The sequence below is a fragment of the Lissotriton vulgaris genome, chromosome 7 (genome assembly GCF_964263255.1).
Source record: "Lissotriton vulgaris chromosome 7, aLisVul1.2, whole genome shotgun sequence".
Classification (NCBI taxonomy): Eukaryota; Metazoa; Chordata; class Amphibia; order Caudata; family Salamandridae; genus Lissotriton; species Lissotriton vulgaris.
The window spans coordinates 1,397,359,790-1,397,385,700 of record NC_141695.1 but is presented as its reverse complement, the minus strand read 5'-3'; the positions used below and the strand labels follow the sequence as shown (position 1 = coordinate 1,397,385,700).

Below are 25,911 nucleotides of genomic sequence, written 5' to 3'. Positions count from 1 at the left end.
GTTGAGTATTCGACAAAGGGCCAAGTTTAAGATATGTTGCATTATTCATAAATGCTTAAACGGACATGGCCCCACATACCTGGAGCAGAAATTCACCCCCTACATTCCCTCCAGATCCTTGAGATCTAGCGAAAATTCTCTGTTGGTAGTACCCCGTGCTAAAAAAACTAGACACGGAGGGAAAGCTTTTTCTGTTGCAGGGCCCACACTGTGGAATAAACTTCCTCTGGCCCTCAAGCTCTGCACAGATCATTTAAAATTCAGGAAACAACTGAAAACCCTGCTGTTCACTGATAAAATCTAGCCCCATGCCTCTTTATCTGCATACATATTGAAATTTTATTTGGTATCACAGCGCAGAGATACTCCAGTTGGAGTCGATTCCAGCGCTATAGAAACCCACAAATAAAATAAATAAAGAGCGGGGTGGGAGATTTGAGACCAGTCTTGCCGCGGTGTTCTGTAAAACCTGTAGTTTGGACAAGAGTTTTTCATTTATGGATGTAAGCAACACGTTACCATAGTCCAGGCGATTAATAATGAATCCCTGGACAAGTGGCATACGGGAGCAAAGGGGAACCCTTGCACCCATACACTACTCACTTTGCACTCGCACACCACTTACCTTCCATTCACCCACTGCTCACCCAGCAGAGAGACAGTGCTCACACTGCACTCAAACAACACCTCAATACTTTCCCCCATGACTGTGCTCCTCCATTCTGTGTTACAGACACTGAATAAAAAACACTGAAATATCTAATTATTTGTAACCTAAAAAGTATCTCAATTCCGAGGCTATTCAATCATTCAAAAAGAGGTGGCTTGCTCACAGTGATTGAGAAACGAAAAAACAATGATCACAGCTGCTTATAGGGTAAGCAGTCTTTCTGCCAAATCAAAAGCTGTACTTATGCGAGCCAACATCTGTGCAGAGCCACTGTCCCTTTCTGTAGTACTCCTGAAAGTTTTTTTTTCAATCACATAAAGCTTGGCGACCGCTGCACAGTCTAGCTATTCAGAAAAGGGGGTGGTGATGAACAGAGTGTCTGAATTAAGCAGACCACTCTTACCCAGTCCAAAGATCAGGGCTTGATCCATCACCGTTATTTAGCTCACTGCACCATCCCAGCTCAGAACCTGGCTATATGCAAATTAGTCTGTCCCTGGCCCAGTGCATCATGGGAACAGGTATCGCTTTGTTCGCCCTGAGTTGGCAGGGTATGCCCAGACGTGGGTCCCTTGCTCACTCGACCACTGGATTCAAGATAGCCTGGCTGATGAGGATTATGAATACGAACCGGTCCCAGGATGCTTGTTTCCGGTCCAGGGAAGGCATGGCTTGGCAGTTCGGGCTGGACTGTTCCCATGAGGCACAGGGTCAGACTGATTTGCATATGGCCATGTCTGAACTGGGGTGGCCATCCATCATCCCCTTTGGTATTGCTTTGTTCGCCCTAAGTTGGCAGGGTATGCCCAGACGTGGCTCCCTTGCTCATTCTACCACTGGATTCAAGATAGCCTGGCTGATGAGGATTATGAATCCGAAACCGGTCCCAGAATGCTTGTTTCCCATCCAGGGAAGGCATGGCTTGGCAGTTCGGGCTGGACTGTTCCCATGAGGCACAGGGTCAGATTGATTTGCATATGGTCATGTCTGAACTGGGGTGGTGGAATGAGCTAAAGAATGGTGATGGATTAAACCCAGATCAGTTGACTGGGGGTGAGTGTTTGATTTGCTCAAACGCTCCATCCATCATCCCCTTTGGTATCGCTAACAGAAGGTGTGACACCGTCCACACGTGGACACGATCTCTCTTTGACCTCACCTGCTTTGGGATAGGTGGCGATGAGGACGTCATCCGGCCTTGCCTCGAACTCCTCCACTCGCGGAAAGTTTTCTACCATGCTCCTGGGCATGATGGTCCCTCTGAAAGGGACATATTCATCAACAGCGAGAGCATGCGAGACATCCATCCTGCAAGAAAAGGGAAAGCTGATTAGGATACCACGCATAGCTGTCAGATTCAGTAATGCCCTCCTCTGAAAAAAGAGATGTACGTTGTGTGTATATATATATATATATATATATATATATATATATATATATATATATATATATATATATATATATATATATATATATATATATATATATACATATATATTTATATATATATATATAAATATATATATATATACACACATATATGTATTTACATAATCACAGGTGTTTTTATCTGCATATATTCGTGACTGTGTGTTCGCTTGTTTACAATTGAATTTATGTACTTATTAGTTTACTCATCATTTTCACTCAAGTATGATTTATCCAATAATTCACTGTTCTGTTTATATAATTGTCTTTTCTATTTACTTGTTCATTTAAATAAATATTACTGGAAGTATTTTCCTCCTCAACTATTTCTGAGGTTATGCCTTTACTTGCATATGTATTAATATATTTACTTATTGTTATGCATGTATTTAGTTGTGTATAGTTACTCAAAAAGAATTTAATAACTTTTAATTCATGTACTTATTTTTGAGTTCTTAATTTAATAGTCACCTTTTTTTTCTGTATACCTACTAATGGCAATCTTATAAAGAAGGATTATAAGGCAGTCTGCCCACGTGCACGGCTGATTGCTTCACCAGCTGATTCGCTACCATGGTGCAGCAGGTGCAGCAGGTGCAGTCGCACTGGGGCTCAGATGCCTGAGGGGCCATTGAACCCTGGTTATTTCAAATTTCAGACTTCAGACGACAGTAAAGTTGCAAATGTCCTTACTTGCACTGAGGCACATGACACATTGGCTACGCCATTGCGCCTCGCTCTTTCTCTACGCCTGTTACCTCCCCTGGAATCATAACATCTCAGAGGACGACTACTTGCCACAGTCACAGAGCAAATCGGATTGAGAGCATGAAAATAAAAGCTTCAATTAAATAAATGAACCCGCTCAAGCAATCGGGGTCACCATGATCCCAGAAAGGGCCTAGCAGTCTTTCTTCCCCCGCTGAGAGGCAGACTGAGGGTGTTAATCCACAATCTGTCCCTCAGGAGGAAAGAAAGTCCACTAGACAACAGGGAAACATGGTAAAAAAAGAAGGGGTGAGGTTGGCTCAACTGGGCATCAGCCCTTGATTCCCACCCAGAAAGGGCCCAACTCTCTTTCACCCACCCAAAGGGCAGATTGGGGGCTTAATCCCAATTTGCTCCCCACCCCAAGGGTGAAAGCCCACTAGAGCCGGGGTGAAATTGTCAGGAACCAATAGAAGAGGTGAAGGAGGCCCACCTAGGCATTGGCCCATGCCCTCATCCCAGAACGTACCCAACAAACTTTCTGTCCCTCTAATTGGAGCAGATAGGGATTTAATCATCGCTTTGCCCCTAACAGGGCAGAAAACCCACCAGATACCAGAGAAAAAGACAAATAAACAAGAATTGGTAAATGTAATATTTGATTATTAATCATTTTGTTGTTGATGAAAGTTTTAGCTTGGTGAGCAGTTGTATAATATAAGTTAATGCAACTACGTAAAAGTGTTATGACTTGTTTATTGAGAAAGACAATATATTGTGCAGTAAGTGGTAGTAATATAAAGGTTGATTAGCTGAAGGGCAGAGGATTTCACTAAAATGAAATGCAGCCAACACCGTTCTCCAAATAAACATGTGAGAAGCATCTTTTAGTATGCGTGAGAAGTTGGCCTGGTATATGCTGTCCACTAGTTAAAGTGGGCACCTTGTACCAGTCCAAACAACCCTTATTGATGATTAGGTTAAAGACAACCTTTATAGAAAGCTATCCTAGTGGTAGCTGTGGAGAGCAGCCTTCAGGCTAGTCTTGAAGGAATTTAAAGCAGCTTGTTTTACCAGATCAGAACCTCCTGAATGACCAAATTAAAGGAGAACCACACAAGTGTTATATAAAATAGATGCATTTATTACTAAACACTCTCTACTAATCTCTTTATGAGATTAGAGCACAAGGCACACAATACGTAATCAATAGAACAACAGTAAATACCACAATACAGAGCGGGCTCCAGGGTGACAACAACAACTTTACTAGACACAGTGCCTAGAGCACGTAGAATCGTTGGGACCCCAAGGAACCACCAAAAGGAGTGACACAGGGAACCCACAGAGGACGGGTGCAGTGTGAGAACACAGACGTGAGCTCCGTACAACTCTATGGGAAAGTCGCGGTTGGAAAATTACAGTTTAAGGACACTTCGGAGAGGACTTCAAGCAAACCCTATGGAACATAGAAGGTTCTAAGGCCAGCACCCTTGTGAGTACTGAGGTACCCGTGTTACCTATGCCAGAGGAGCCGGGTGCATAGGGGTCAAGTGGTGTCAGAGACCCTACTCTTTTTCAATGGCGTAATGCGAAGAACTGCTGTTGCTGGGAAGATGAAAGTGTCGGGTGGAATCCAATCCTGGATCCGAGGTAAGAAGAACCTGAAAGCAGAGCGGACAGAGTCTGGGTCACTTCAGGGTGACAAGGGCGTGGTCGACGAATGTCCACCGATGTCGGGTGCTTTAGGTGAGAAGATAGGATGGCTGACTCTGCAGCCACGGGGACCAGAAGACATTGATGATTACCAAAGCCCAGAGGTGAACTGTCCCATGAAGGATGTCAAGTGCTGGGGGGTCAGTGTCCGGATTGAACACCAACAAACCTTGGCAACGGCAACACACACGGGCAGAGGAAACAAGTTATGGTGAGGACCAGCAAGGTCCTGGGGACTCTCCAAGCAATGGAGAGTCTGGGCACGGCTGGAGCAACCAATGGACCAGGGATAGCGACGGGACCACGGGCTGAATCACGAAATACCAGCCCATAGAACACTTATGGTGTGTAGGCCGGAAATCTTCTGTGGAAATACTGCTCGGGGTCAGGACTACATGTAGCCCAAAGCACAGCAGCAGGGATCGCCACATAGCATATGCTGCTGCAAAAGTACACAGTGCACAGGGGTTCGGGTTGCACAGTCCCCACAAGGGATACAGGTCTCAGAAATGCTTAGAGGTCAGATCAAGCTCAGGAACGCTCAGGAACCCACCTCCTGTGTTGCAGAAATCGTTGGAGTCCTCAGGAGCTCCAGAGATGCAAACCGGTCAGATGCGTAAAAGTGCCTGCTGCTGCAGTGGAGTAACTCCTTTACCCCAAGAGAGATTCTTCTGTCATCCAGCGAAGTGTAGACTGTCGAAGTACGTGGTTTCTGCTTGCAGAGTTTACTCCAGGTAAAATCTAAAGTTCTGTAGTCAGGGGTTCCTACTTTATATCCAAGGAAGGGGTTGGACAAACTCTGGGGACCCAAGTATGGGAGGATCAGGACAGAGGGGTGGCTACACCCATGTCCTTTGTCCAGTTTCGCACCAGAGCAGTAGCAAATGGCTCCTGCAACTGGTTTGAGCTCGACTATGCACAGGGACACCAAATGTGTTCCCGGGTGCAGACTTTCTGGCACTCTCAGAGTGCACCCACCCAGCCCCAATACACTAAAGCCTGTCTGGGAGGTGGTCACACCTTCCTGTGAGAGGAAACCTAGTCAAGTCAAGTCAAGTCAGAGAATTTATATAGCGCACTACATACCCAGAGGGTCCCAAGGCGCTTAGAGAGGGGAGGAAGATTACTTGTCAAATATCCACGTTTTAAGTTGCTTTCTGAATGCTAGGTGGTTCTGGGTAAGGCGAAGGTAAGCGGGGAGTGAGTTCCATGTTTTAGCAGCCAGGTATGAGAAGGATCTGCCGCCCATGGTGGTCTTGTTGATGCGAGGTACAGTGGCGAGGGCTTGGCTGGAAGAACGTAGTTGGCGGGAGGGGGTGTAGAAGGACAGTCGTGAGTTGAGGCATTCTGGTCCGATGTCGTAGAGTGATTTGTGTGCGTGGGTTAGCAGTCGGAAAGTGATCCTCTTATTGACGGGTAGCCAGTGGAGGTCTTTAAGGTGACCGGAGATGTGTTCGTTGCGTGGGATGTCTAATATGATCCTGGCTGAGGCGTTTTGGATTCGTTGGAGTTTCTTCTGGAGTTTAGCGGTGATGCCTGCGTAGAGGGTGTTTCCGTAGTCCAGTCGGCTCGTGACCAGAGCATGGGTGACTGTTTTCCTTGTTTCGGTGGGGATCCAGCGAAAAGTTTTTCTCAGCATGCGAAGAATGTTGAAGCAGGAAGAGGATACGGCGCTGACTTGTCTATTCATTGAGAGTGAAGAGTCCAGTATGATGCCTAAGTTCCGTGCGTGGTCTGTCGGGATGGGTGCCTTTCCGAGGGCTTCCGGCCACCAGGAGTCGTCCCATGCAGAGGGGGATGTACCTAAGATGAGGACTTCTGTTTTGTCTGAGTTCAGTTTCAGACGGCTTTGTTTCATCCATTCGGCAACTTCTTTCATTCCTTCGTGTAGGTTAGTTTTGGCGGTGCTGGGGTCATTGGTGAGAGAAAGGATTAGTTGAGTGTCATCCGCGTAAGAGATGATGTTGAGGTTGTGTTGGCGGGCGATGGTCGCGAGGGGGCTCATGTATACGTTGAAGAGGGTGGGGCTGAGTGAGGATCCTTGTGGTACGCCACAGATGACTTCAGTGGCCTCGGACTTGAATGGTGGGAGGCGGACTTTCTGAGTTCTTCCGGTGAGGAACGAGGTGATCCATTCAAGTGCTTTTCCTTAGATTCCGATGTTATTGAGGCGTTGTAAGAGGGTGCTGTGGCAGACTGTGTCAAATGCTGCAGAGAGGTCGAGGAGGATGAGGGCGACTGTGTCTCCATTGTCCAGTAGAGTTCGAATGTCGTCTGTTGCTGCGATGAGGGCGGTCTCAGTGCTGTGTTTTGCTCGGAAGCCAGATTGTGAGGAGTCGAGGGATTTGTTGGCCTCGAGGAAGGCGGCGAGTTGGTTGTTGACAGCTTTCTCGATGACTTTGGCCGGGAATGGAAGAAGCGAGATGGGGCGGTAATTTTTGAGTTCGGTGGGGTCCGCTGTGGGTTTCTTCAGAAGGGCGGTGAGTTCAGCGTGTTTCCAGTCTTCCGGGAAGGTGGCGGAGTTGAGGGAGCTGTTGATGACGTCTCGGAGGTGCGGTGCTATGACGGAGTCTGCTTTGTTGAAGATGTGGTGAGGACATGGGTCTGTGGGGGATCCTGAGTGGATGGAATTCATCAGGCGGATTGTGTCCTCAGTGGAGATTGGGTTCCAGTCGTTAAGGGTGTTCACGGGGGGAGACTGTTCAGCAAAAGGTAGGGTGGGTTGGTTTCCGGGTTGGTTGTCGAAGCTGTTGTGGATGTCTGCAATCTTGTTGTGGAAGAATGAGGCTAGGGAGTCGCAGAGGGCTTGAGAGGGGGTGATGTCGTTGGAGTTGGGCGAGGGATTGGAAAATTCCTTGACGATGTTGAAAAGTTCCTTGCTGTTGTGGGCGTTGTTGTCAAGTCGAACCTTGAATGCTGTTTTCTTGGCCTTTCGGATTAGTTGGTGGTGAGTGTGGGTGGCGTTTTTGAAGGCGTCCTTGGTGCTAGTAGTTGGGTCTTTTTTCCAGGCCTTTTCGAGGGAGCGGCAGAGTTTCTTGGACTTCTTAAGATCATCGTTAAACCATGAGGCCTTTTTGCTGGCAGGTTTGTTTTGACGTTTCTTCAGTGGTGCTAAGGTGTCGGCGGTGTTGGATAACCATAGGGTGAGGTTGGCGGCGGCTTCGTTTGCGTTAGAAGAGTGGGCTGGGGTGTTTAGAAGGAGCGATGCGGAGATCTGGTCCGTGGTGATTTTGTTCCAGTTTCTTTGCAGAGTTGGTTGGAGGTGGTTGGTGGGTTTTGGTTTGTTGTAGGTGAAGTGAACGCAGCTGTGGTCAGTCCAGAGGAGCTCCGTAGTGTGGCTGAAGGAGACATGATTGCTGGAGGTGAAGATGGGGTCGAGTGTGTGACCTGCGATGTGGGTGGGGGATGTGACCAGTTGTTTAAGTCCGAGGTTGGCGAGATTGTCCAAGAGGGTGGTGGTGTTGCGGTCGTTGATCTTTTCAAGGTGAAAATTGAGGTCTCCCAGAAGGATGTAGTCTTTGGAGGGGAGCGCGTGAGGAGTGATGAAGTCCGTGATGTCTTCACTGAATTTTGTGCGGGGTCCTGGTGGTCTGTGTCAGGCCTTCCCCTGCTCGTGATTGGCTCAGTAGCAGGAGGGCAGACTTGTGTCTCTGGCTGGCAGCATCCATTTTGTGATACCCAGGTGGAGAAAGCTGGTACGGGTGTACCGGTGTTTCACAGAAGTCCCTCTAGAAGTGTGGAATCATACCTCCCCTGCCAGTTACTGGACAGGAGGTATGAATCCAAGGTGTTCGAACCAAACACAACATGTTTCTAAGCAGCTGTTTTAAAGTTAGCATTTACCACGAGGTTATAATGCACTTAAATATATATGGTTGGCTGCATCACAGACAACCCCGGAAAATAGGTTCCGAAGGTGGCAGAGGGGCTCTGCATGCAGGGGCCCCCTCTCACATAAAACCCAGTACCCTGCCTTCAGGATTGATAACGCCTGCCATAGGGGTGACTGATAGTTTTATATGTGCAGTGATTTAGAGTAGATACAGGTAACCTATATCTAAGTAAGGGGTGCATGCACCACCTTACACAGGCTGCAGTAGAAGATCTGTGGTGCCATTTCGAATGTGGTGCCATTTCGGGGTGGCATAATACATGCTTTAGGCCCTGGGAGGCCTCTGGGGTACCTATGCCCTGGGTGCATGTGTACCATATACTATGGACTGATAGGGGTACCCGAGGATCCAATCTGGAGTGTACCTAAAGTACATGCAATCAATTTAGAAGAGAAAGCAGATAGACTGAGGTCCTGAATAGCAGGATCCCAGTCAGTCTAAGTCGAAAACAGTGATACATCAGCAGAAAGTGGGGGTAACCATAAGAAGCAGATCCTACTCTCTTACAGTACGGTTGTGATTTAGTGGTGAAAAGGGGCATCGTAGAAACTACGAGAAGATGAGTTAAAAGTCTTCAGAGAAAAGATAACATTATACATCTTAAAAGCATGCTTGAAATGTACGCTCACACAAGATTGAATTAAAAGCGTTGGACAAACCAAAAAATGCATCTGAAAAGCACTCATATCATATGGAGTCCTAATGAAATATCTACATCGTCTGTGAAGTTGTTAACTAATATAGAGGGAAGGCGACCGAACAGAGGGAGATTAGGTGAAGTGCAGAGAACAAGTAAACAATCGTATGCAGATATACTATAAAAAGCATGTTAAATGTTTGTCTGAATGTGCCTGCCCGGCAGATTTACTCCAAGAGACCACAACAGAACTGTGAGAAGCTTTATCTGTTGTCTCTCAATACTTGTCTCCTGTCCATGTAGTTCATGCTAAGGCCTTTTATATTTCACTTTTTGGCCCTCTGTTTAATTATATGCCAATTTTTTTAAGGCCGGCAACAGAGTGTGCACTCTAAGATAGTCCTGGACTCCTGATCCAAGTCTAGATTTCTCACTTTTGATCTCTATCCATACAGTTATTATGGACTTTTTCTTAGCCACTTTTATTAGGTCGAGCATTTGAGACCTTTTTAAAAAAATGTTTTTATCTTTTTATTGAATTTTCTGAAACACAGGATAAACAGTACATGTGCATAGAAGTACAGTGGCAAAATAAATAAATATACAGACAGAATGTATTAGTGCTCTTGGAGTAGGGATCGAAAGAGGGGGTGAAGAGAAGGCTGTGTAGGATTTAATTTAATGACATGATTGCCATGATGACACATGCGTTTGGCAAACAACAGTCAAATAAAGTAGGTTGTGCAAATCTTGAGATACATATTGTGTTTGGTCGTACTAACAATACATCACATTAATCATGAATAAGTATTGGCAATATTATGGTAACCACTGTCTGCCTCTTGACCAAGTTGTGTACTTAATGGGAGAACCAACTGTGGAGTTGATATACAATGTCTAATCTGGTTGCGAGTAGGACATAAATCATACACAGTGGGATAAAAAGTACAAAAGCCTTATGTGGGCATTGAGGGAATCTAGGTAGAATATGTGTTATAAGGTAAATTGACTGTGAAAGAGAATGTCTTAAGAGAGAGTAGCTCTCTCCTGAGAGATTTTTTTTACTGTGGATTATAACTAAGTAGTTTGGTGTCTAATGAGTACCATATTGGTCTATGAGGGGAGCGCCAGGGGGAGATTTGTAGTGTCACATTTATCAGCATCTCTAAGGAAGGTTATCCATTCTTGCCACATTCGAAAAGATATTGCCTTAAAATTCCTCCCATTATGTAGAATTAAATTGCATGCTAACGTGAGCATTAGATCCTGTAGAAGGTGATCACCATCAGCTTTCAGCTGATTGTCTACAGGGCAGAGTAGGAAGCATGAAAACTCCAGTTTAGAAATAATATTGAAAGTGTGTTTTATGCACTCCAGTATTTTACTACAGAATGTATTTAAGATCGGGCACTCGAAAAGCATATGTGCTAGATTGCCTACGTGTTTCGCTCAGTTCCAACAATTAGGACTAGGAGTGAGTCCTATTTTAAAAAGTTTAGAGGGTGTCCAATATGATCTGCTGATAATCATATATTTAGTTTGAGATAAGGTTGGTGATATCTTAGTAGAAAAAGGAGATTTGTTCATGTAATCCCAGTCAAACACCGCATTCCTAGTGTTCAATTTTGCTACCCATTTTTCTTGGTTACGTGAGAGGGATTTGTTTAGATTGGGTAGCAGAAGCTTATATATGTCTGAGACCATTATCATTATGACTTGTTCTGAATAAATGGCCTAATAAGTTAGAGAGGGATGGAGTTATCGCCTTGAGGGATTTTTTAGAGATTTGAACTTTGAGTTGCAGTAGTTTGTAAAAATCCATGTTTTTCAGGTTGAATTGGTTCTGTAATACTGAGAACGGTAATGGTGACGAGCCATGGTAAATGTCTTTTGGTAGATTAATGCCACTACTCGACCAATCTGACCAGAAGATTGAGGAGCCATTAATTTTGAGACTGGGATTGCTCCATAAGGAAGAATTGATCTTTGTAATTTCACTTCAGATTGTGTATCTAGATGGAGGAGGACATTCTTTGTGTTTTTGTATTATGTTCCTGGAGTGTGGTAAGTGTGTTGTATGCATAGTTGCCATAGCTGCAAGAGGTGCATTGTTAATGAGAGATCTTTCTATGGCTAGACAAGACGGTTCGTAAACTGGATTGTTAATGAACCAGTTAGAACCCTGCTTGCAGAGGTATGCAGTTTGGTGATTCCTGAAGTTAGGCAAGCTGATTCCACCTTTGTTTTTTGCTAGTTTAAGTATCTTCAAGGAGATTCTGGGCTTCTTCCCTAGCCACAGGAAATTATTAAAGGTTTTATCCATTTTGTTTAAAAAGTCCTCAGATAACATCATTGGCAGCATACTACTCAGATAGATAACTAATGGTGTAAACATCTTTTTTAGTGTTTAAGCTCTGCGCCACCAAGAGAGGAATTTAGGCGACCATGAGTGAGCTAATTTTTTTATGTAAGGTTTTCTCATTGGTGTGTAGAGTAGTGATTAGATCATTGGTGAATTCTAGCCCTAAATATTAAATGTACCCCTGCTGCCACACTAGTCCAGATGAACCTAAGATGTCTTTATTGCCACATTGGTTGAGAAGTTTAACTTCCGATTTATCTTTGTTAAGGGAGTATCCAGAAACATTGTTGGATTGACTACATTAGAGCTGATATAGAGGAGGGGGCATTATCTGTAATGATGAGCACATCGTCAGGGTACGCCGCCAGCTTGACAATAGTGTTGTCAAAAGTGATCCCTGAGATGTCCTGATTTCCTCGAATATGTTGTAGAAAAGGTTCTAGAGCAAGGAAAAAGAGTGGAGGAGAAAGAGGGCAGCCTTGCCTAGTATCTTGCATTAGGTTGAAAGAGGAGGAAACTATACCACTCGCTCTGTTATGTTATGTTATCATGATCTTGTAGAGCGCTATATCACCCAGGGGTATCTAAGCGCTAAGTGCTTGGTTTGTATTACAAGGCCATAAGCATTTTAATCAGATTGTTCCCTAGATTAAATTTCTTTAGCGTTGCACTTAGATATCTCCAGTCCAACTTATCGAAAGCTTTTCGGCATCTAGTGTGATCTCCACTTTGGGTGAGTTTCTTAATTTAGCTTTTTCGATAGTGTGGCACAGTAGTCTTGTGTTGTCACTGGATAATCTGTGCTTTAGGAAGATGTGCATGTACACCTGAATCAGTATTTTACCATGCAATTGTATTCCATGGTAAAATACCGATTTTCAAAGCCCTGTGTCAATGTTAAAATTGGCACCTACATACCAAACATGCATTTTCAGTAATTTTACCGACTGGTATATTTACCGATTCGGTAAAATATACAGAATTGGTAATTTTACCGATTCTGTAATTTTACTGAATCGGTAAAATTACCGATACGGTAAAATTACCGAAAATGCATGTTTTTTATCCCCCTACATCTCCATGGCCATTTACCGGTCGGTAACGGCTGAATTCGGCCGTTACCGGCCGGTAAATGGCCAAAATCTCCCACCTACATCTGGCCCATAGTGTCTGGTAAAATTCTCTAAAGATCTCAGATATTCTATCAGGATTGGTCGTAATCTTACAGTCCTTGTCTTTCATGGAATTGATATCATATTTTTAGAAGTTTGAACTTTAGGTAAGATGCTAGTGATTTGACAGCTTTATTAGAATCACAAAGTTTAATGCTTTTCTGGTTATTAATCCAGATTCCAGCACTTGAACTAATGATGTTGTTGTAGTCAGAGTCAGAGTCAGAGTCAAAAACACTTTATTCGATTAAATTAAAATCACAAAAGTATGCTATACATTCATAGTTAATTATTGGAGTATATAACATTTTTTTTATAAATAACTTAAAAACAAGACACATTATATACAAATCCAAATTTCATATTTACAAAATTCATATTTACAAAAGTTATAGAAAAATTGAAATTTTTGTCCTCATACTGCACTATCTGTGATTTACTACAGAATTTCATTTCATTTATACGGTTTGTGATATGGAGTATGTTCGATGATTTATTTACAATAATATTAACAAACCTATAATATAATCATTTACAGTGCTACCCCGACTGGGCGTACAGTTTTTAGCAGAGGCTAGGACAATTAATCGGTAACCTCACTCTATTTCGACGAGACCTGATGGACATAGTGAGAAAATTTGCTACCCCATACATGATTAGGGGTGTTTCCATTAATTGTAAAAACAGAAAGGCCGGTTTCACTTGGGTAAACTTATGATCATTTAATATTGGCTTAATATATTTCTCTCTTGCAGTTCTGAAAAAAGGACAAAAAAAGAGGAAATGAAGAGAATCCTGGTCTGAGAAATCGTCACACTTACAGGGGGCGTTCTCATGTGGTTTACACCATTTATTGTATTCGCCTAACAGGAAGTGAGATTCTGTAATTTTACTGAATCGGTAAAATTACCGATACGGTAAAATTACCGAAAATGCATGTTTTTTATCCCCCTACATCTCCATGGCCATTTACCGGTCGGTAACGGCTGAATTCGGCCGTTACCGGCCGGTAAATGGCCAAAATCTCCCACCTACATCTGGCCCATAGTGTCTGGTAAAATTCTCTAAAGATCTCAGATATTCTATCAGGATTGGTCGTAATCTTACAGTCCTTGTCTTTCATGGAATTGATATCATATTTTTAGAAGTTTGAACTTTAGGTAAGATGCTAGTGATTTGACAGCTTTATTAGAATCACAAAGTTTAATGCTTTTCTGGTTATTAATCCAGATTCCAGCACTTGAACTAATGATGTTGTTGTAGTCATACTTTTTATTTAATATTGTACTAAGAGTATCGCTGTCTTTGCTAGTGATATGTATTTTTTCTAGTTCTGCGATTTCTCTTTCCAGCTGAGCTAGTTTGGAATTGGCTTCTTTATTCATGTTGGACCTTATCTTGAGTATGTCACCTCTCATTGTGTGAGGACTGAAGTTTCACCTTCCTTATTCTCTAAGAGAAAGTTATCATTAGATTCTGTAATTGCTTTAATGTTACTTTCAGAGGAAATGATTTCATCGTTGAACCGCCATAAGGGTTGTTTTTTGCTTGATGTATGGTCAGTAATGGAAAGTGTGATGTAGGAGTGATCCGATATTACTCTAGGTTCTATTGTGGATTGGTCCACTTTACTTTTCGCATTACCCGTGATCAAGATGTAATCTATGCAGGAGTATGATTTATGGGGAAAAGAATAAAATGTGTAGTCCCTTTCTGAGGGATTCTGAATTCTCCAAGCATCTATTAGGTTACATTTTGCGCAGATTTTTAAAAGTTTTTGGTGGGATTTGTTCGAGTGAAACGGGAACTTTGATTTTTATCTAAATGTGGATCTAAAGGGAGGTTGAAATCGCCAGCTAGTATGATAGTGACGGTATCCAGAATTTTTTCTAGCTGTGTATAAATATCTTGTCAAAAGGTAGGGTCATCTTTGGTAGGCGTGTATATATTAATTACATAAAATTCAGTGTTGTTTTTGACTCACTTTGTGATGCACCATCTTCCCTGTGAGTCCGAGAGGAAAGAAGTTTTTGGCTATTAAGGTTATGACTCCACTCTTTTTGCCAATTGCTGCGGAACAGGCAACATCAGGGAATTGGTGACATTTACATTTTAGGGATTGTGTGTCATCAAGCTTAGTTTCTTGGAAGAGGATAACATCTCCTCTTTGTTTGTTGAGGTGTTCAAGGATCTTCCTTCTCTTAACTGGATGATTGATCCCTTTCACATTCAAAGATACTATTTTAATGGATTGGTTTGTTCCCGTCATTGTTACGTGTTGTGTCTGGTGGTGGTGAGTGATCTTTTTGATTTCACCTGTTTGGTGAGTATCATTCGTGAATGATCACTCAGGGTCAATAGTGTTGTGGATGTGGCAGGTGATAACATTTGATTCTTCCCTCTGGATATGACATTCAGAACGAATAAATAGAGTATGAAGAGTAAAGTGTAAGAGCGCCTATGAAAAATGTACTGCAATCCCAATGAGCCCCAACCCATACAAAACCCCTTTCCCAACCCCCTCCTCCAAACAAAGCTTATGGACATGGCGATTAGAGGAAGGACTGCTCTTTCACAGTGATGGAGCAAGGTTGCACACGTAAAGCGACTTGCTTGTACTCAACCCTCTCAAATAACTCATAACGTACTAACTAACATGTTTTGTCTAATTAATATTGCATTACACGACATATCTAGCATCTAGGGGAAGCTTGACTATGTGCTTTTACTAACCATAATTCGCTTGTATTAAAACGGCCGCTGCTACGCAGAATTTTCCATTGCCCACGCGTCTGTCGCACTTATGTGACAAGACGTACTCTCTGCTTTGGTGGCAAACTTTTGCTTTGGCGCACTAGAACTAAGATGGCTGCTCTGTGTTATAACATGCAAGAAGCTTGCATCGCTGCTTTTGCTAAGCTGTTCGTTTTACTTAATAAATAACGCTGAAGTTAAATATAAAATAATGGGAATAGAGTAGAGATAAGTGGTATATAGAACATTCATTTATTCTTTGTTCTAAAATGTTTCTTTTCTACCTTGCTACTAGCTCGTGTTTGGGCCTGAGATGTGCCTGCAACTCCATTTTGAAATCCGCATCGCACATGCGCACCAGAATCCAGAAACACTCAAGTCATGACATTGAATGAATGCCAAGGACAGTCTTGACTGAGATGCACCTGGGAACTTCACCTCTTGACACTTTGGAGAGGAAGACAATATTGTTAACATTGTATTTGTTATTAGAACATTCATTGTTGGGTGGAATAAAAGTGCATGGGAAAATAAATTGATGGGTGGGAACGCTAATTTCAATATTCAAGAGAAAAGTCTAATTTTGGTATGGTGTGATGACCTCTCCTCATTCTTTTGTCCAATCAAAATTGAAGATCCTTACACTTGTAACATTGGGGAGTGGTACACTGCCCTGGAAAATGGTATAACTAGAGTAGGCTTAGCTAGATAATTTGTCCGACTTGTCCGAATAGCTGACCTGTCACTGCCCCAACGCACTCAATAGGTGATCGAGAGCAGAAGTGCTGGTGTAGCACTCTGTCAGAAGATTCGATAACCCAATTGGGGTTCTGGGAAGGAGTTCGATAACCCATTCGGGGTTTTAAGGGAGAAGATTTCGCTAACCCAATCGGGGTCTGACTGTTGGCTGCAGTGAGGGTGTAACACAGGTGTTGTGCCTTAGCTGTGGGTGCCAGTCTTAGCCTGAGGTGGATCTGTCCTGATCCAATTTGGCTCGTACCTGTCCTGATTCTGGTCTACACCCGTTCTTTCCTGCTGGCACCTGCAAATCTTGGGGTTCTGTCCTTTATCCCAGCCCGTGGCCAGGGTTGGTCTTCACACCATTTTAGGTAAATATTCTGTGTGGGTATGTCATATTGTTTCCTTTTTTCAACCCTTCCTATTTGTCAAATGCTTAAAGACAGACTTATAAAATCTTTGCATATTCTCATTTCAATTTTTATCTTCCTAATCGAAAGATCTTTGGTTGTGAATGCTTGGATTATGACATTTAAGAATTTTTCATAGATAAAGAATTTAAACCTTTCCCGAGTTTGTGGTTATTCAATGAGTGCAAAACATTATTTACTGCCTATTATGCTAACACCTTTGATCCTTTAGGATTCAAGGTACCAGTGACTAGGATTGGTAAGTCAAATGGTATAGGACCTGAATGGATAAGCAAAATTGATTAAGCGTAGGTTTACCTGTTCAAAGTATGTAGGTTGTTTATGGGTCCAGGTGAGTATGGTAAAACGGGCAGGTGAGACAGCGCTCTATCAGTTCTTTTGTTAGCAGAGGTAAGGTTAGGGTTTAGTTAAGATAGGTAGTTAGTTATAGATAGTTGTGGTAAACTGAATTGCATTTATATATTTGAATTTATATTGATTTTATGCATTAACCAAACCTGTTTGCATTTGTTATATGTTTGTTTTGGAATCCCTGGGGGAAGAATAAGCAGGTGGTAAATGGAAGCCACTCTGTAGTGAGGTTGCTTGCCTGCAGGAAGTAAGTGCAGGGTTAGGTAAAACCGGAAGCACTTTTTAAGGACTTTTCTGTATGAGTGTGTGAATAATTGATAGCAAAGAGTTCGCTGGCAAAACTTTATTTCGATATCACCAAAAAAGGGTCACACTGGAGAAGTAGCAGGTTCTTCTGAGCTTGATTGACAGCAAAGGGGTTCGCTGGTGAAACTTTGGCCTTATATCACCTAGAAAGGGTAAGCCCGAGGGAGTAACAGGTTCTCTGATGCTTGCATGAAAGGTAGACGGAAGGGATCTAATTGTAGTGTATGGAGAGTAAGCGGAAGGGATTTACTCGTAGTGAGTGCAAATCATCTTTTCTTTGAATTTAGTCACTCAGGCACAGTGGCGAATGTTTTTACGTTGTTAATTAATGAAATGTGTATTTGAAAAGTGAAAAGAAATAAGTTTTGAATTACCTTGCAAAGAAGGGAGTCAGTTGCGGAGCAGCGCTGACGTCACATAGAGCCGGTATTGGTTGAGACAGCGGGTGTGTAGCTGAGGTAATACTGTGAAGGAGGGGTGAGTGTAGGAGCGTGGGAACTCGTCTCACAGGGAAAAGCAGCGCAACCATTGGTTGAGTCTATTTGCATTCTAACTTTTGATTGGTCATTGAAAATAAGAAACCCGTTGGTATTGGAGAATCTTTTGTAAACAATCGAGTATCATCTCAAAGCAAAGCGGCATAAAATATATGTGGCATATAGGTCCAATTGAAGGAAGTAGACCTGATAGAAAGTATCTACGATTTGCCCAAGAACAGTACATAAGAGGAAGACCTTATATCATGTACGGAGAGAAAAGAAAAATGTCATTTATTAAAAAGATGAAAAAAAAATTAAGAAAGAAAGGCGATCAAAACAAGAGAAGGGATTATCATTCCACCACCAAATATGCCAGCATCATATATGATGGTTGAAAGGGGCTATCACACTTGTGTGTGGTTAGAAAATTGGATGGAGTACACTAAAGATGACAGGGTTTTAGCATTTCCAGAGAATGGTACTTTTAATGGCAGGATTTTAAACAATTTGAGAACTTGCATGAATGAATTAGATCCCAGACCTAGATTAACACAGTATGAGGCATTAGAGGAATGGGAAACTGAGGCTTTTGAACGAGATAGACCCAGAAGTAATAGGAATTGGAGTAAGTTTTATCCACGTTTTCCAAAAGAGACAAGAGACAAGCAAATGAAACAATGGAGACAGTCTATGTTAGTGGAGGGATTGTACCCAGTATTGACTTTACAAGAACCTACAGGAAGTAAGAGGACAGAGAAAACTAAAAATGTAATGATTAGTGGTGAATCAGACGATGATTATTTGGAGGATTTGTTAATGAAAAATCCACCACCTTATAATGAAGAACCAAGTACAATTAATCCTAGTGCTCCGTTTCTGAAACTACCTTTAGTTACGCAAGTAGTACATGAAACCTCATTAGAGAAATTATTACAGGAAAGGGAATGAAAAGCATTGAATAAACAAAGAATTGAGTTAATGTAGAACATTTCCCTATTGAATACAAGTCCGGAAGCCCTAACAATTCCGGTAACTATTGGTCCTGTTGTTTCTTTGTATGGAGATAAGCAGCCTGGTCCTAAAACTCCTGTTCTAACTACACCCGCAGTACAGCCAAGGAAAGAGACATTAATTGTGGATGATCAAGCAAGTGAATGTGAGTCAGTGATTTCCCTGATGGATTTACCTATAAGAGAACCAGAAGGTGACTTGGTCAGGAAAAATACTCCTGTAAGTTCTAGAGAGGTATGGATGAAGACATCCTCAGGTCAAAAAGTGCCACGGTAGTAACTCCAGAAGAAATAGAGAGATGGTCCCGAGAAATAGAAAAAACTAAATCACAGCCAAAGGTATTGGGCATATTCAAATTAAGAGTCGAATTAGAAGAAATGATTGCTGGAAATGTGGGATTGGACAGGTTAAATACATTCAGTGAAGACGAGTTATTGTTCATATATAAAAGTATTACTAGAAATACAAGAGTGTTTCATGAGAAGTTAATGAATGTGGCCTCTGATATGGGAATTGGCATTGGCAAATCTAAAGTGTTACAGAAACCATATTGAGTTGAATTTTCTGACAAAGATTTAGAGAATATGAATGTGTCAGGTAGAAAAGTGCAAATTAAGGAGCTTATGTCTTTGTTGCAGAACTGGGGTGACATAGATAGGTGGAAAACTAGATGGGCAAAGAAAAAGGAAGAGGCTCAAGCAAAACAAACTGCATCCGAATATATATTAAAAGAATCAGAAAAGGTGGAAAGGCTATGTCTCATGAGAGAAGTGCCAGGTGGAGGTTATGTATATGTCCCATGGTCCCAACAGGATATTTTGTCATTTACAAATGATTTTCTGAAACTTCGAGAGAAACCTGTAGAGTGGTACAGACAAGTCGAAAGATTTGTGAAGGTTTCAAAATGTCTATGAAAGGATTTGGATTGGTTATTTGACATTGTTGTTCCTGTAGATTTGTGGACAGAATGTAAAATTTCTGTTGACTGGCCAAGTGATGAGTACCCTAGAGACCCAAAGACAGGAGCACCATCAGATGAAGTAAAGAAAAAATATAATCAAGTAATATTATACTTAAAAGGAAAGTACCCCCTAAAGAAACAGATTGGACTAGACTACTCAGAATAAAGATGAATCTGTGTATGCATATTATGAACGTCTTTTACAAGTGTTTAAACAGTATAGTGGTCTGGAAAATATTGATACAAAAGACATGACGCATTTTATCTATCGGTTTGTGTCAGGAATAAGACCAGAAATTTCACAACGGATTAAAGATCATAAAATTTGCTGGCAGGCCAAACGGATCGATGAAATTCTTAAATATGCGAAATATTGTGAAGACGAACTTGACAATAAGCGAAAAGAATTAAAAGAAAAAGTAATGTGGGCACAAGTAAAGTTAGCAGAGCAACAGGTGCTCCAATTAAGCCAAATAAAAAATAATCAGGCTCAAGGAGAGGGTAAAGGGGGTAGACCAAAGGGAAAGTTCAACAGAGATTAAGCTAAAAAGAAGTTCCCATGTCATGGGTGCGGAAAATTGGGGCATTGGAAGAACGAGTATAAAGCTGTACTGAATAATAACAATATGCAAACTAATCATTTGAATCCACAGACGCAGAATGAGGTGTTAAAGAAATAGCAGCAGGTAATACAAAACCAGTTACCCCTTGCACCTATGCCAGATTCTGGGAGCAAAGCAAATTATAGTGTGGATACCACAAATTGGGAGGGAAGTGGTAGGAGAGACGCAGTGATATCCCAATTCCTTTTGAGTGACACATTTTTTGAAGAAGACATTTACTGACGGTACCTAAGAGAGGGGAGGACGAGGAGTGCGTGATTGGCGCATCCTTGCTGGTAGATCAGTCAGGTCCATACATTCAAGGAAAGGTTGAGGGAAATGATCTCACCTTCCTATTGGACACTAGCGCTACCCGTTCTACTGTGAGAACAGCAGACGTTCCAAACCTACCCCTCTCGGGAGAAGCGATCCAAGTAGTGGGCGTTTCTAATAAACAAATTAGTACCCCAGTCACAGATCCAATGGAGGTTAGAATAGGTAATTTTAAAGAAATGCACAAATTTGTCGTATGTGATTCTAGCCCAGTAAATCTGTTAGGTAGAGACTTGTTGTGCAAAATAAATTGCACCATCTTTTGCACCCCAAGTGGTGTTGAAATTCAAACCCCAGACGAAGATGGAATCTATAAATTAATGCTATCAAAACAGGAAGATGAGAATTAAAAGTTGACTGTAGAAGACCTATCGAAAGAATTACAGCATACAGTAAATCCTAATGTGTGGGATTTTACAGGCAAAGATGTAGGACTAATGGCAAATGTTGATCCAATAAAAGTGACAGTCTTGGAAGGATCAGTTTACCCAAATATTCGACAGTACAAAATGAGCCCAGAAATAAAAGCAGGTGTTGCAGCAGAAATAAAGCGCCTAATTGAAACAGGCATTTTACAAGAAATAAGGAGAAGTCCATGTAATTCGCCAATAATTGGTATAAAGAAACCAAGCGAAAAGTACAGGGTCGTACAAGACCTCGGCAAAATTAATAAGATTGTTGTCCCATTGTGTCCAGTTGTGCCGAACCCTGCAGTGATTCTGTATCAGATACCATGGGAAGCTGGATGGTTTACTGTAATAGATTTGTGCCATGCATTTTTCTCCATACCATTACATCCAGAGAGCAAATATCTTTTCTCATTCTCATTCGATGACCATGTGTACCTTTGGAACAGTGTCCCTCAGGGGTACACGGAGAGTCCATCAATCTTTAATCAGATCTTGAAAAAGTGCCTTGAGTCTGTGGTACTGCCCGGACAGTGAGTACTGGTCTAGTATATAGATGACCTATTGTAAACAGAAGATATATCCTGAGCTAAGAGAATAGTATGAGATATATACAATCAAAAAAACAAATTTGTGTATTCTTTGTTTCTTCCTTTTCTTTTATTCAACAAATGATCTTACCAACAAGGTCTAGCCGCCAACACGTGTTTTGTCTATAGTGGTATCGACCACAGACTTCTTCAGGGCTAGAATATCATAATACATATAATCAGGAATTTTCATATCATATACTAAAACAGGAAAAGATGTTTTATATTATTTGAATACAAAACAGAAAAGAATCAGAGTAGATTTCTAAAGGTGGCAAGATGCACAAGTTTATGAGAGATTGAAAAAGTGTTTTCACAATCTAACATTGTACACCAGAATGATCCCATAGATTCCCATCATGTAGTGAACATGCCAGTGTGAGGATCATGAGTTACTGTGACATCCATTCGTAACTCAACGTTGTGACTAAAATTACATAAGTAAAATCAGAAAAATAAAGGCCAAAACACCCGATGTGAGAGAGTAGAAAGGAAAATAATCCACACACAAAAATGAATCTCCTTAGAGAAAAACACCAAAAGAACCAAGATAGCTCACCTCTAGCTAGGCTATCAATTCTCAGTCTTCTGATTGTAGATGTCAATATGGTAATGGAGTATCTCAAGTGATCCATATTCGAATAAAAAAACCGAAGTATATTTATAGCAGTTATCAAATTTCCTGTGTTACATATAATGGTGAGTAAGTATAAAATCATAACTCACTGTATGTTTGAAGACTTCAATGCCAATCTATCAATGATTGCAATATGCACTCCAACGTAATGGAGGAACCAGTAAAGCACCTAATAAATTTCAAAAAGAAATAGACAAAGACATCACTAGAAAAGACCTCGAGACCGCATCTCATCTAAAAATCATCTGTCAGCATATTTGAAAATACTTTACTAATTGCGGCCATTCTTTTGTTAATAATATCTAATGAAGTTGTAAAGATTAGGCACATTAGTCTGAGTTCACAACTCCAAAATCTTCATCTAGGCTCACAAAATAGTGTAATCTCAAATATAATTTTTTGCCAAAACAAAAGAATATTCTCAGTATATTATGTCAGTCGACGGCCCTATTTACATGTATTATTAGATCCATGCAGGTATGTAACTCCAAGGTTGAATAAAACCGGCGGGACAGTTTCTAAATTCTCCCGCTACTTATCCGCTTAATGCAGAAAGCCGGTTATAGTCTCGAACTCCCGCATTATTGTCGAACAATAATATAAGTGTCCTAACGCCATCGTAATCTCGAGTTCCAAAATCAGCGCCATGTTATATAGACTGTGTAGTTACTACAAATGTTTAAATCAACATTTAAAACGTATATAAAAAGGAAAGTTTCAATGTGTACATTCTTTGATTCATTCATAGTTTAAATTCTAAAATCCAATGGGCCAAAAAGCGGTGATACATTTTTAAAGTTACCCAATAATTCCTTTGATTCAAATACAGTTAATAACCAGTCTGGAGGTTGTATACCTTGCCAAACATGGCCAAGGCGAGGGAAAAAACCTAAAGTCCAAAATCTATCAACGAACAAGTATCGTCCAAGAGGGAAAAGTAGGAATGGCGTCCCACATCGGCGCCAACTTCATATAGTGTTTCGATGTGTGCTCGTTAACAACTATGAAATCGGGCGCCATGTTGTGTAAACGGAGGGGTTCCCAATATGGAAAAATTATTGCAGCACGTGGAATAGTAAACGACCAACCCTCCACCTCAATCACCATGAAAAGGGACATGTTAAATAAAAAACTTAAAAGAATTAAATCGAATCAAGAGGGAAAAGGAGAGTTGAAAATAAGAAAAAAAAGGAAAGACAAGAAAAGAAAAACCAGTGAGCAAGAGATTAATAAGGTCGTCTAATCTTTAAAAACTCTTTTGCATGATTCCATTATTCCTTTGGTTCCCATCCACACTATCGTGGCTGTATATATATATGTACATTATCAAATCATTTAACATATGACAGTCAAAGTCACACAGGTGAACATGAATTCATAGAGGTGTCAATATTACTTTAAATCAGCATTAAGGATTCATATAAGCGATGTTTTATGACATAACGAAGACAATCGTATATCTCCAAAGCAAATTACAACGTGATAGTACATGAACTATTATTTTCAATAAGGCATATTCATATAAACAATGTTTTATGACATGAAGAGGGCAATCGTATATCTCCAAAGCAAACTACAACGTGATAGTACATGAACAAGGCATATTGATCAAAAACCATTCTGTAGTCAGTTCATATTCCAAAAGACCATGATAGATGTCCCCCAATTACATCATATAAAGAATTCACTCTCAATTCATTGTTTTTACTCATCTTATTTGGGCTATTGATTCTTGACATAAGCTAGATTGCTCCAGTAAGTGGTGTTGTAATCTAACAGCCAAGGAAATATTGCAATTCATTATCAAAATTCAAACCCCTATCAACAGCATGAGCTGTTCCTTTAACATTGCTCCATCCCACCATTTACTTATCTCAGATTTTTTCAATCGTTCTAAACGCATACATTTCTACTTTAAAACTTCACTTGAACTATTGGTTCCTTGTGCTGCGGCTTTATTGATCGATGCACCTGAATTCAGACTTTTAAAAAGATCGTCAGCCACATTGCCTCTCTCATTTCTGTAACACATTTTAACAATAAATTCTACAAGGCTTAATGCCAAATCACCCACCTGCTGCACACCCAAATAATTAATATATACAAAGTTGGATGGCTGGGTGATAGTTGCGCTGGGTTATGGTGATAGAGTGTCTATATAAACAGTAAAGCAAGCTCAAAGGATATGGCGAAGGCCATCCACCAACAGCCAAACAGGTAGAGAATAATCAATACCATGTAAATTGTAAACAAAAGATATATCCTGAGCTAAGAGGACAGTATGAGATATATACAATAAAAAAAACTAATTTGTGTACTCTTTGTTTCTTCCTTTTCTTTTATTCAACAAAGGATCTTCCCAACAAGGTCTAGCCGCCAACACATGTTTCGTCTATAGTGGTATCGACCACAGACTTCTTCAGGGCTAGAATATCATAATACATATAATCAGGAATTTTCATATCATATACTAAAACAGGAAAATATGTTTTATATCATTTGAATACAAAAAAGAAAAGAATCAGAGTAGATTTCTAAAGGTGGCAAGATGCACAAGTTCATGAGAGATTCCACTCACAGTACATGAGCTGGAATGTGACTCGCAAACTGAACATCTGCACTTATCATTCCATGGAATTGAAATTCTGCCCCCAGATGTAAGAGGTGGGAATCGTGAACTTAGATTGCGTCAACTTGAGGCTCGTTGGATCATGCGAGCTCCTGCTGTTGATAGGGGTTTGAATTTTGATGATGAATTGCAATATTTTCTTGGCTGTTAGATTACAACACCACTTACTGGAGCAATCTAGCTTATGTCAAGAATCAATATCCCAAATAAGATGAGTAAAAACAATGAATTGAGAGTGAATTCCTGATATGATGTAATTGGGGGACATCTATCATGGTCTTTTGGAATATGAACTGACTACAGAATGGTTTTTGATCAATATGCCTCATTGAAAATAATAGTTCATGCACTATCACGTTGTAATTTGGTTTGGAGATATACGATTGTCTTCTTCATGTCATAAAAAATAGTTTATATGAATATGCCTTATTGAAAATAATAGTTCATGTACTATCACGTTGTAATTTGCTTTAGAGATATACGATTGTCTTCTTTATGTCATAAAACATCGCTTACATGAATCCTTAATGCTGTTTTAAAGTAATATTGACACCTCTATGAATTCATGTTCACCTATGTGACTTTGACTGTCATATGTTAAATGATTTGATAATGTACATATACATGTACATAGAAATAAGAGTGAGGATAAATGAACACAAGTCAGCCATCCGCACAAAGAAAGCAACTGCCCCACTTGTGACGCATTGGCTCGAGAAGGGCCACCAGGTCGATGACCTGAGGTGGTGCATCCTAGAAGTTGTCAGTCTTAATAAAAGAGGTGGAGATCTGACCAAAAAACGCAAGAAAAGGGAACAATACTACATGTCAAGGTTCAGTTCTTACAAAACAGGACTGAATAATAAAGAGGAGTGGGAGAGAATCCTATAACCCATAGCCCAAAATTTGTACGTCAGTAAGAAAAAAGAATAAAAATCTGCCACCAACAGTTTAGCCCATGTTGTGAAAACTGTGTAGCATCTATATCCAGATACCCTAACAGACAGGAATACCTCTGTGGTAATAGCAGTAATAAACTAGTAAATCAGACTTAATAGTATAGTATGCACATAATCAGATAGTACAACATCGGGAG

The 25,911-nt window shown here is 40.9% G+C and overlaps 1 protein-coding gene across 5 annotated transcripts in view; it reads right to left on the bottom strand.

Moving 5' to 3' along the window:
* LOC147705711 (sulfotransferase 1 family member D1-like) overlaps window positions 1–25,911 on the bottom strand; it is a 517,747-nt gene that overhangs the window by 137,048 nt on the left and 354,788 nt on the right. For 4 of the 5 annotated variants that reach the window (XM_086932132.1, XM_086932134.1, XM_086932136.1 and 1 more), the window contains one exon: window positions 1,830–1,978. In XM_086932132.1, coding sequence (XP_086788258.1) covers window positions 1,830–1,978 — 149 coding nt within the window. Of the gene's footprint in view, window positions 1–1,829; window positions 1,997–25,911 lie in introns of all 5 variants that reach the window. The other variant, XM_086932133.1, reaches the window with a different exon arrangement.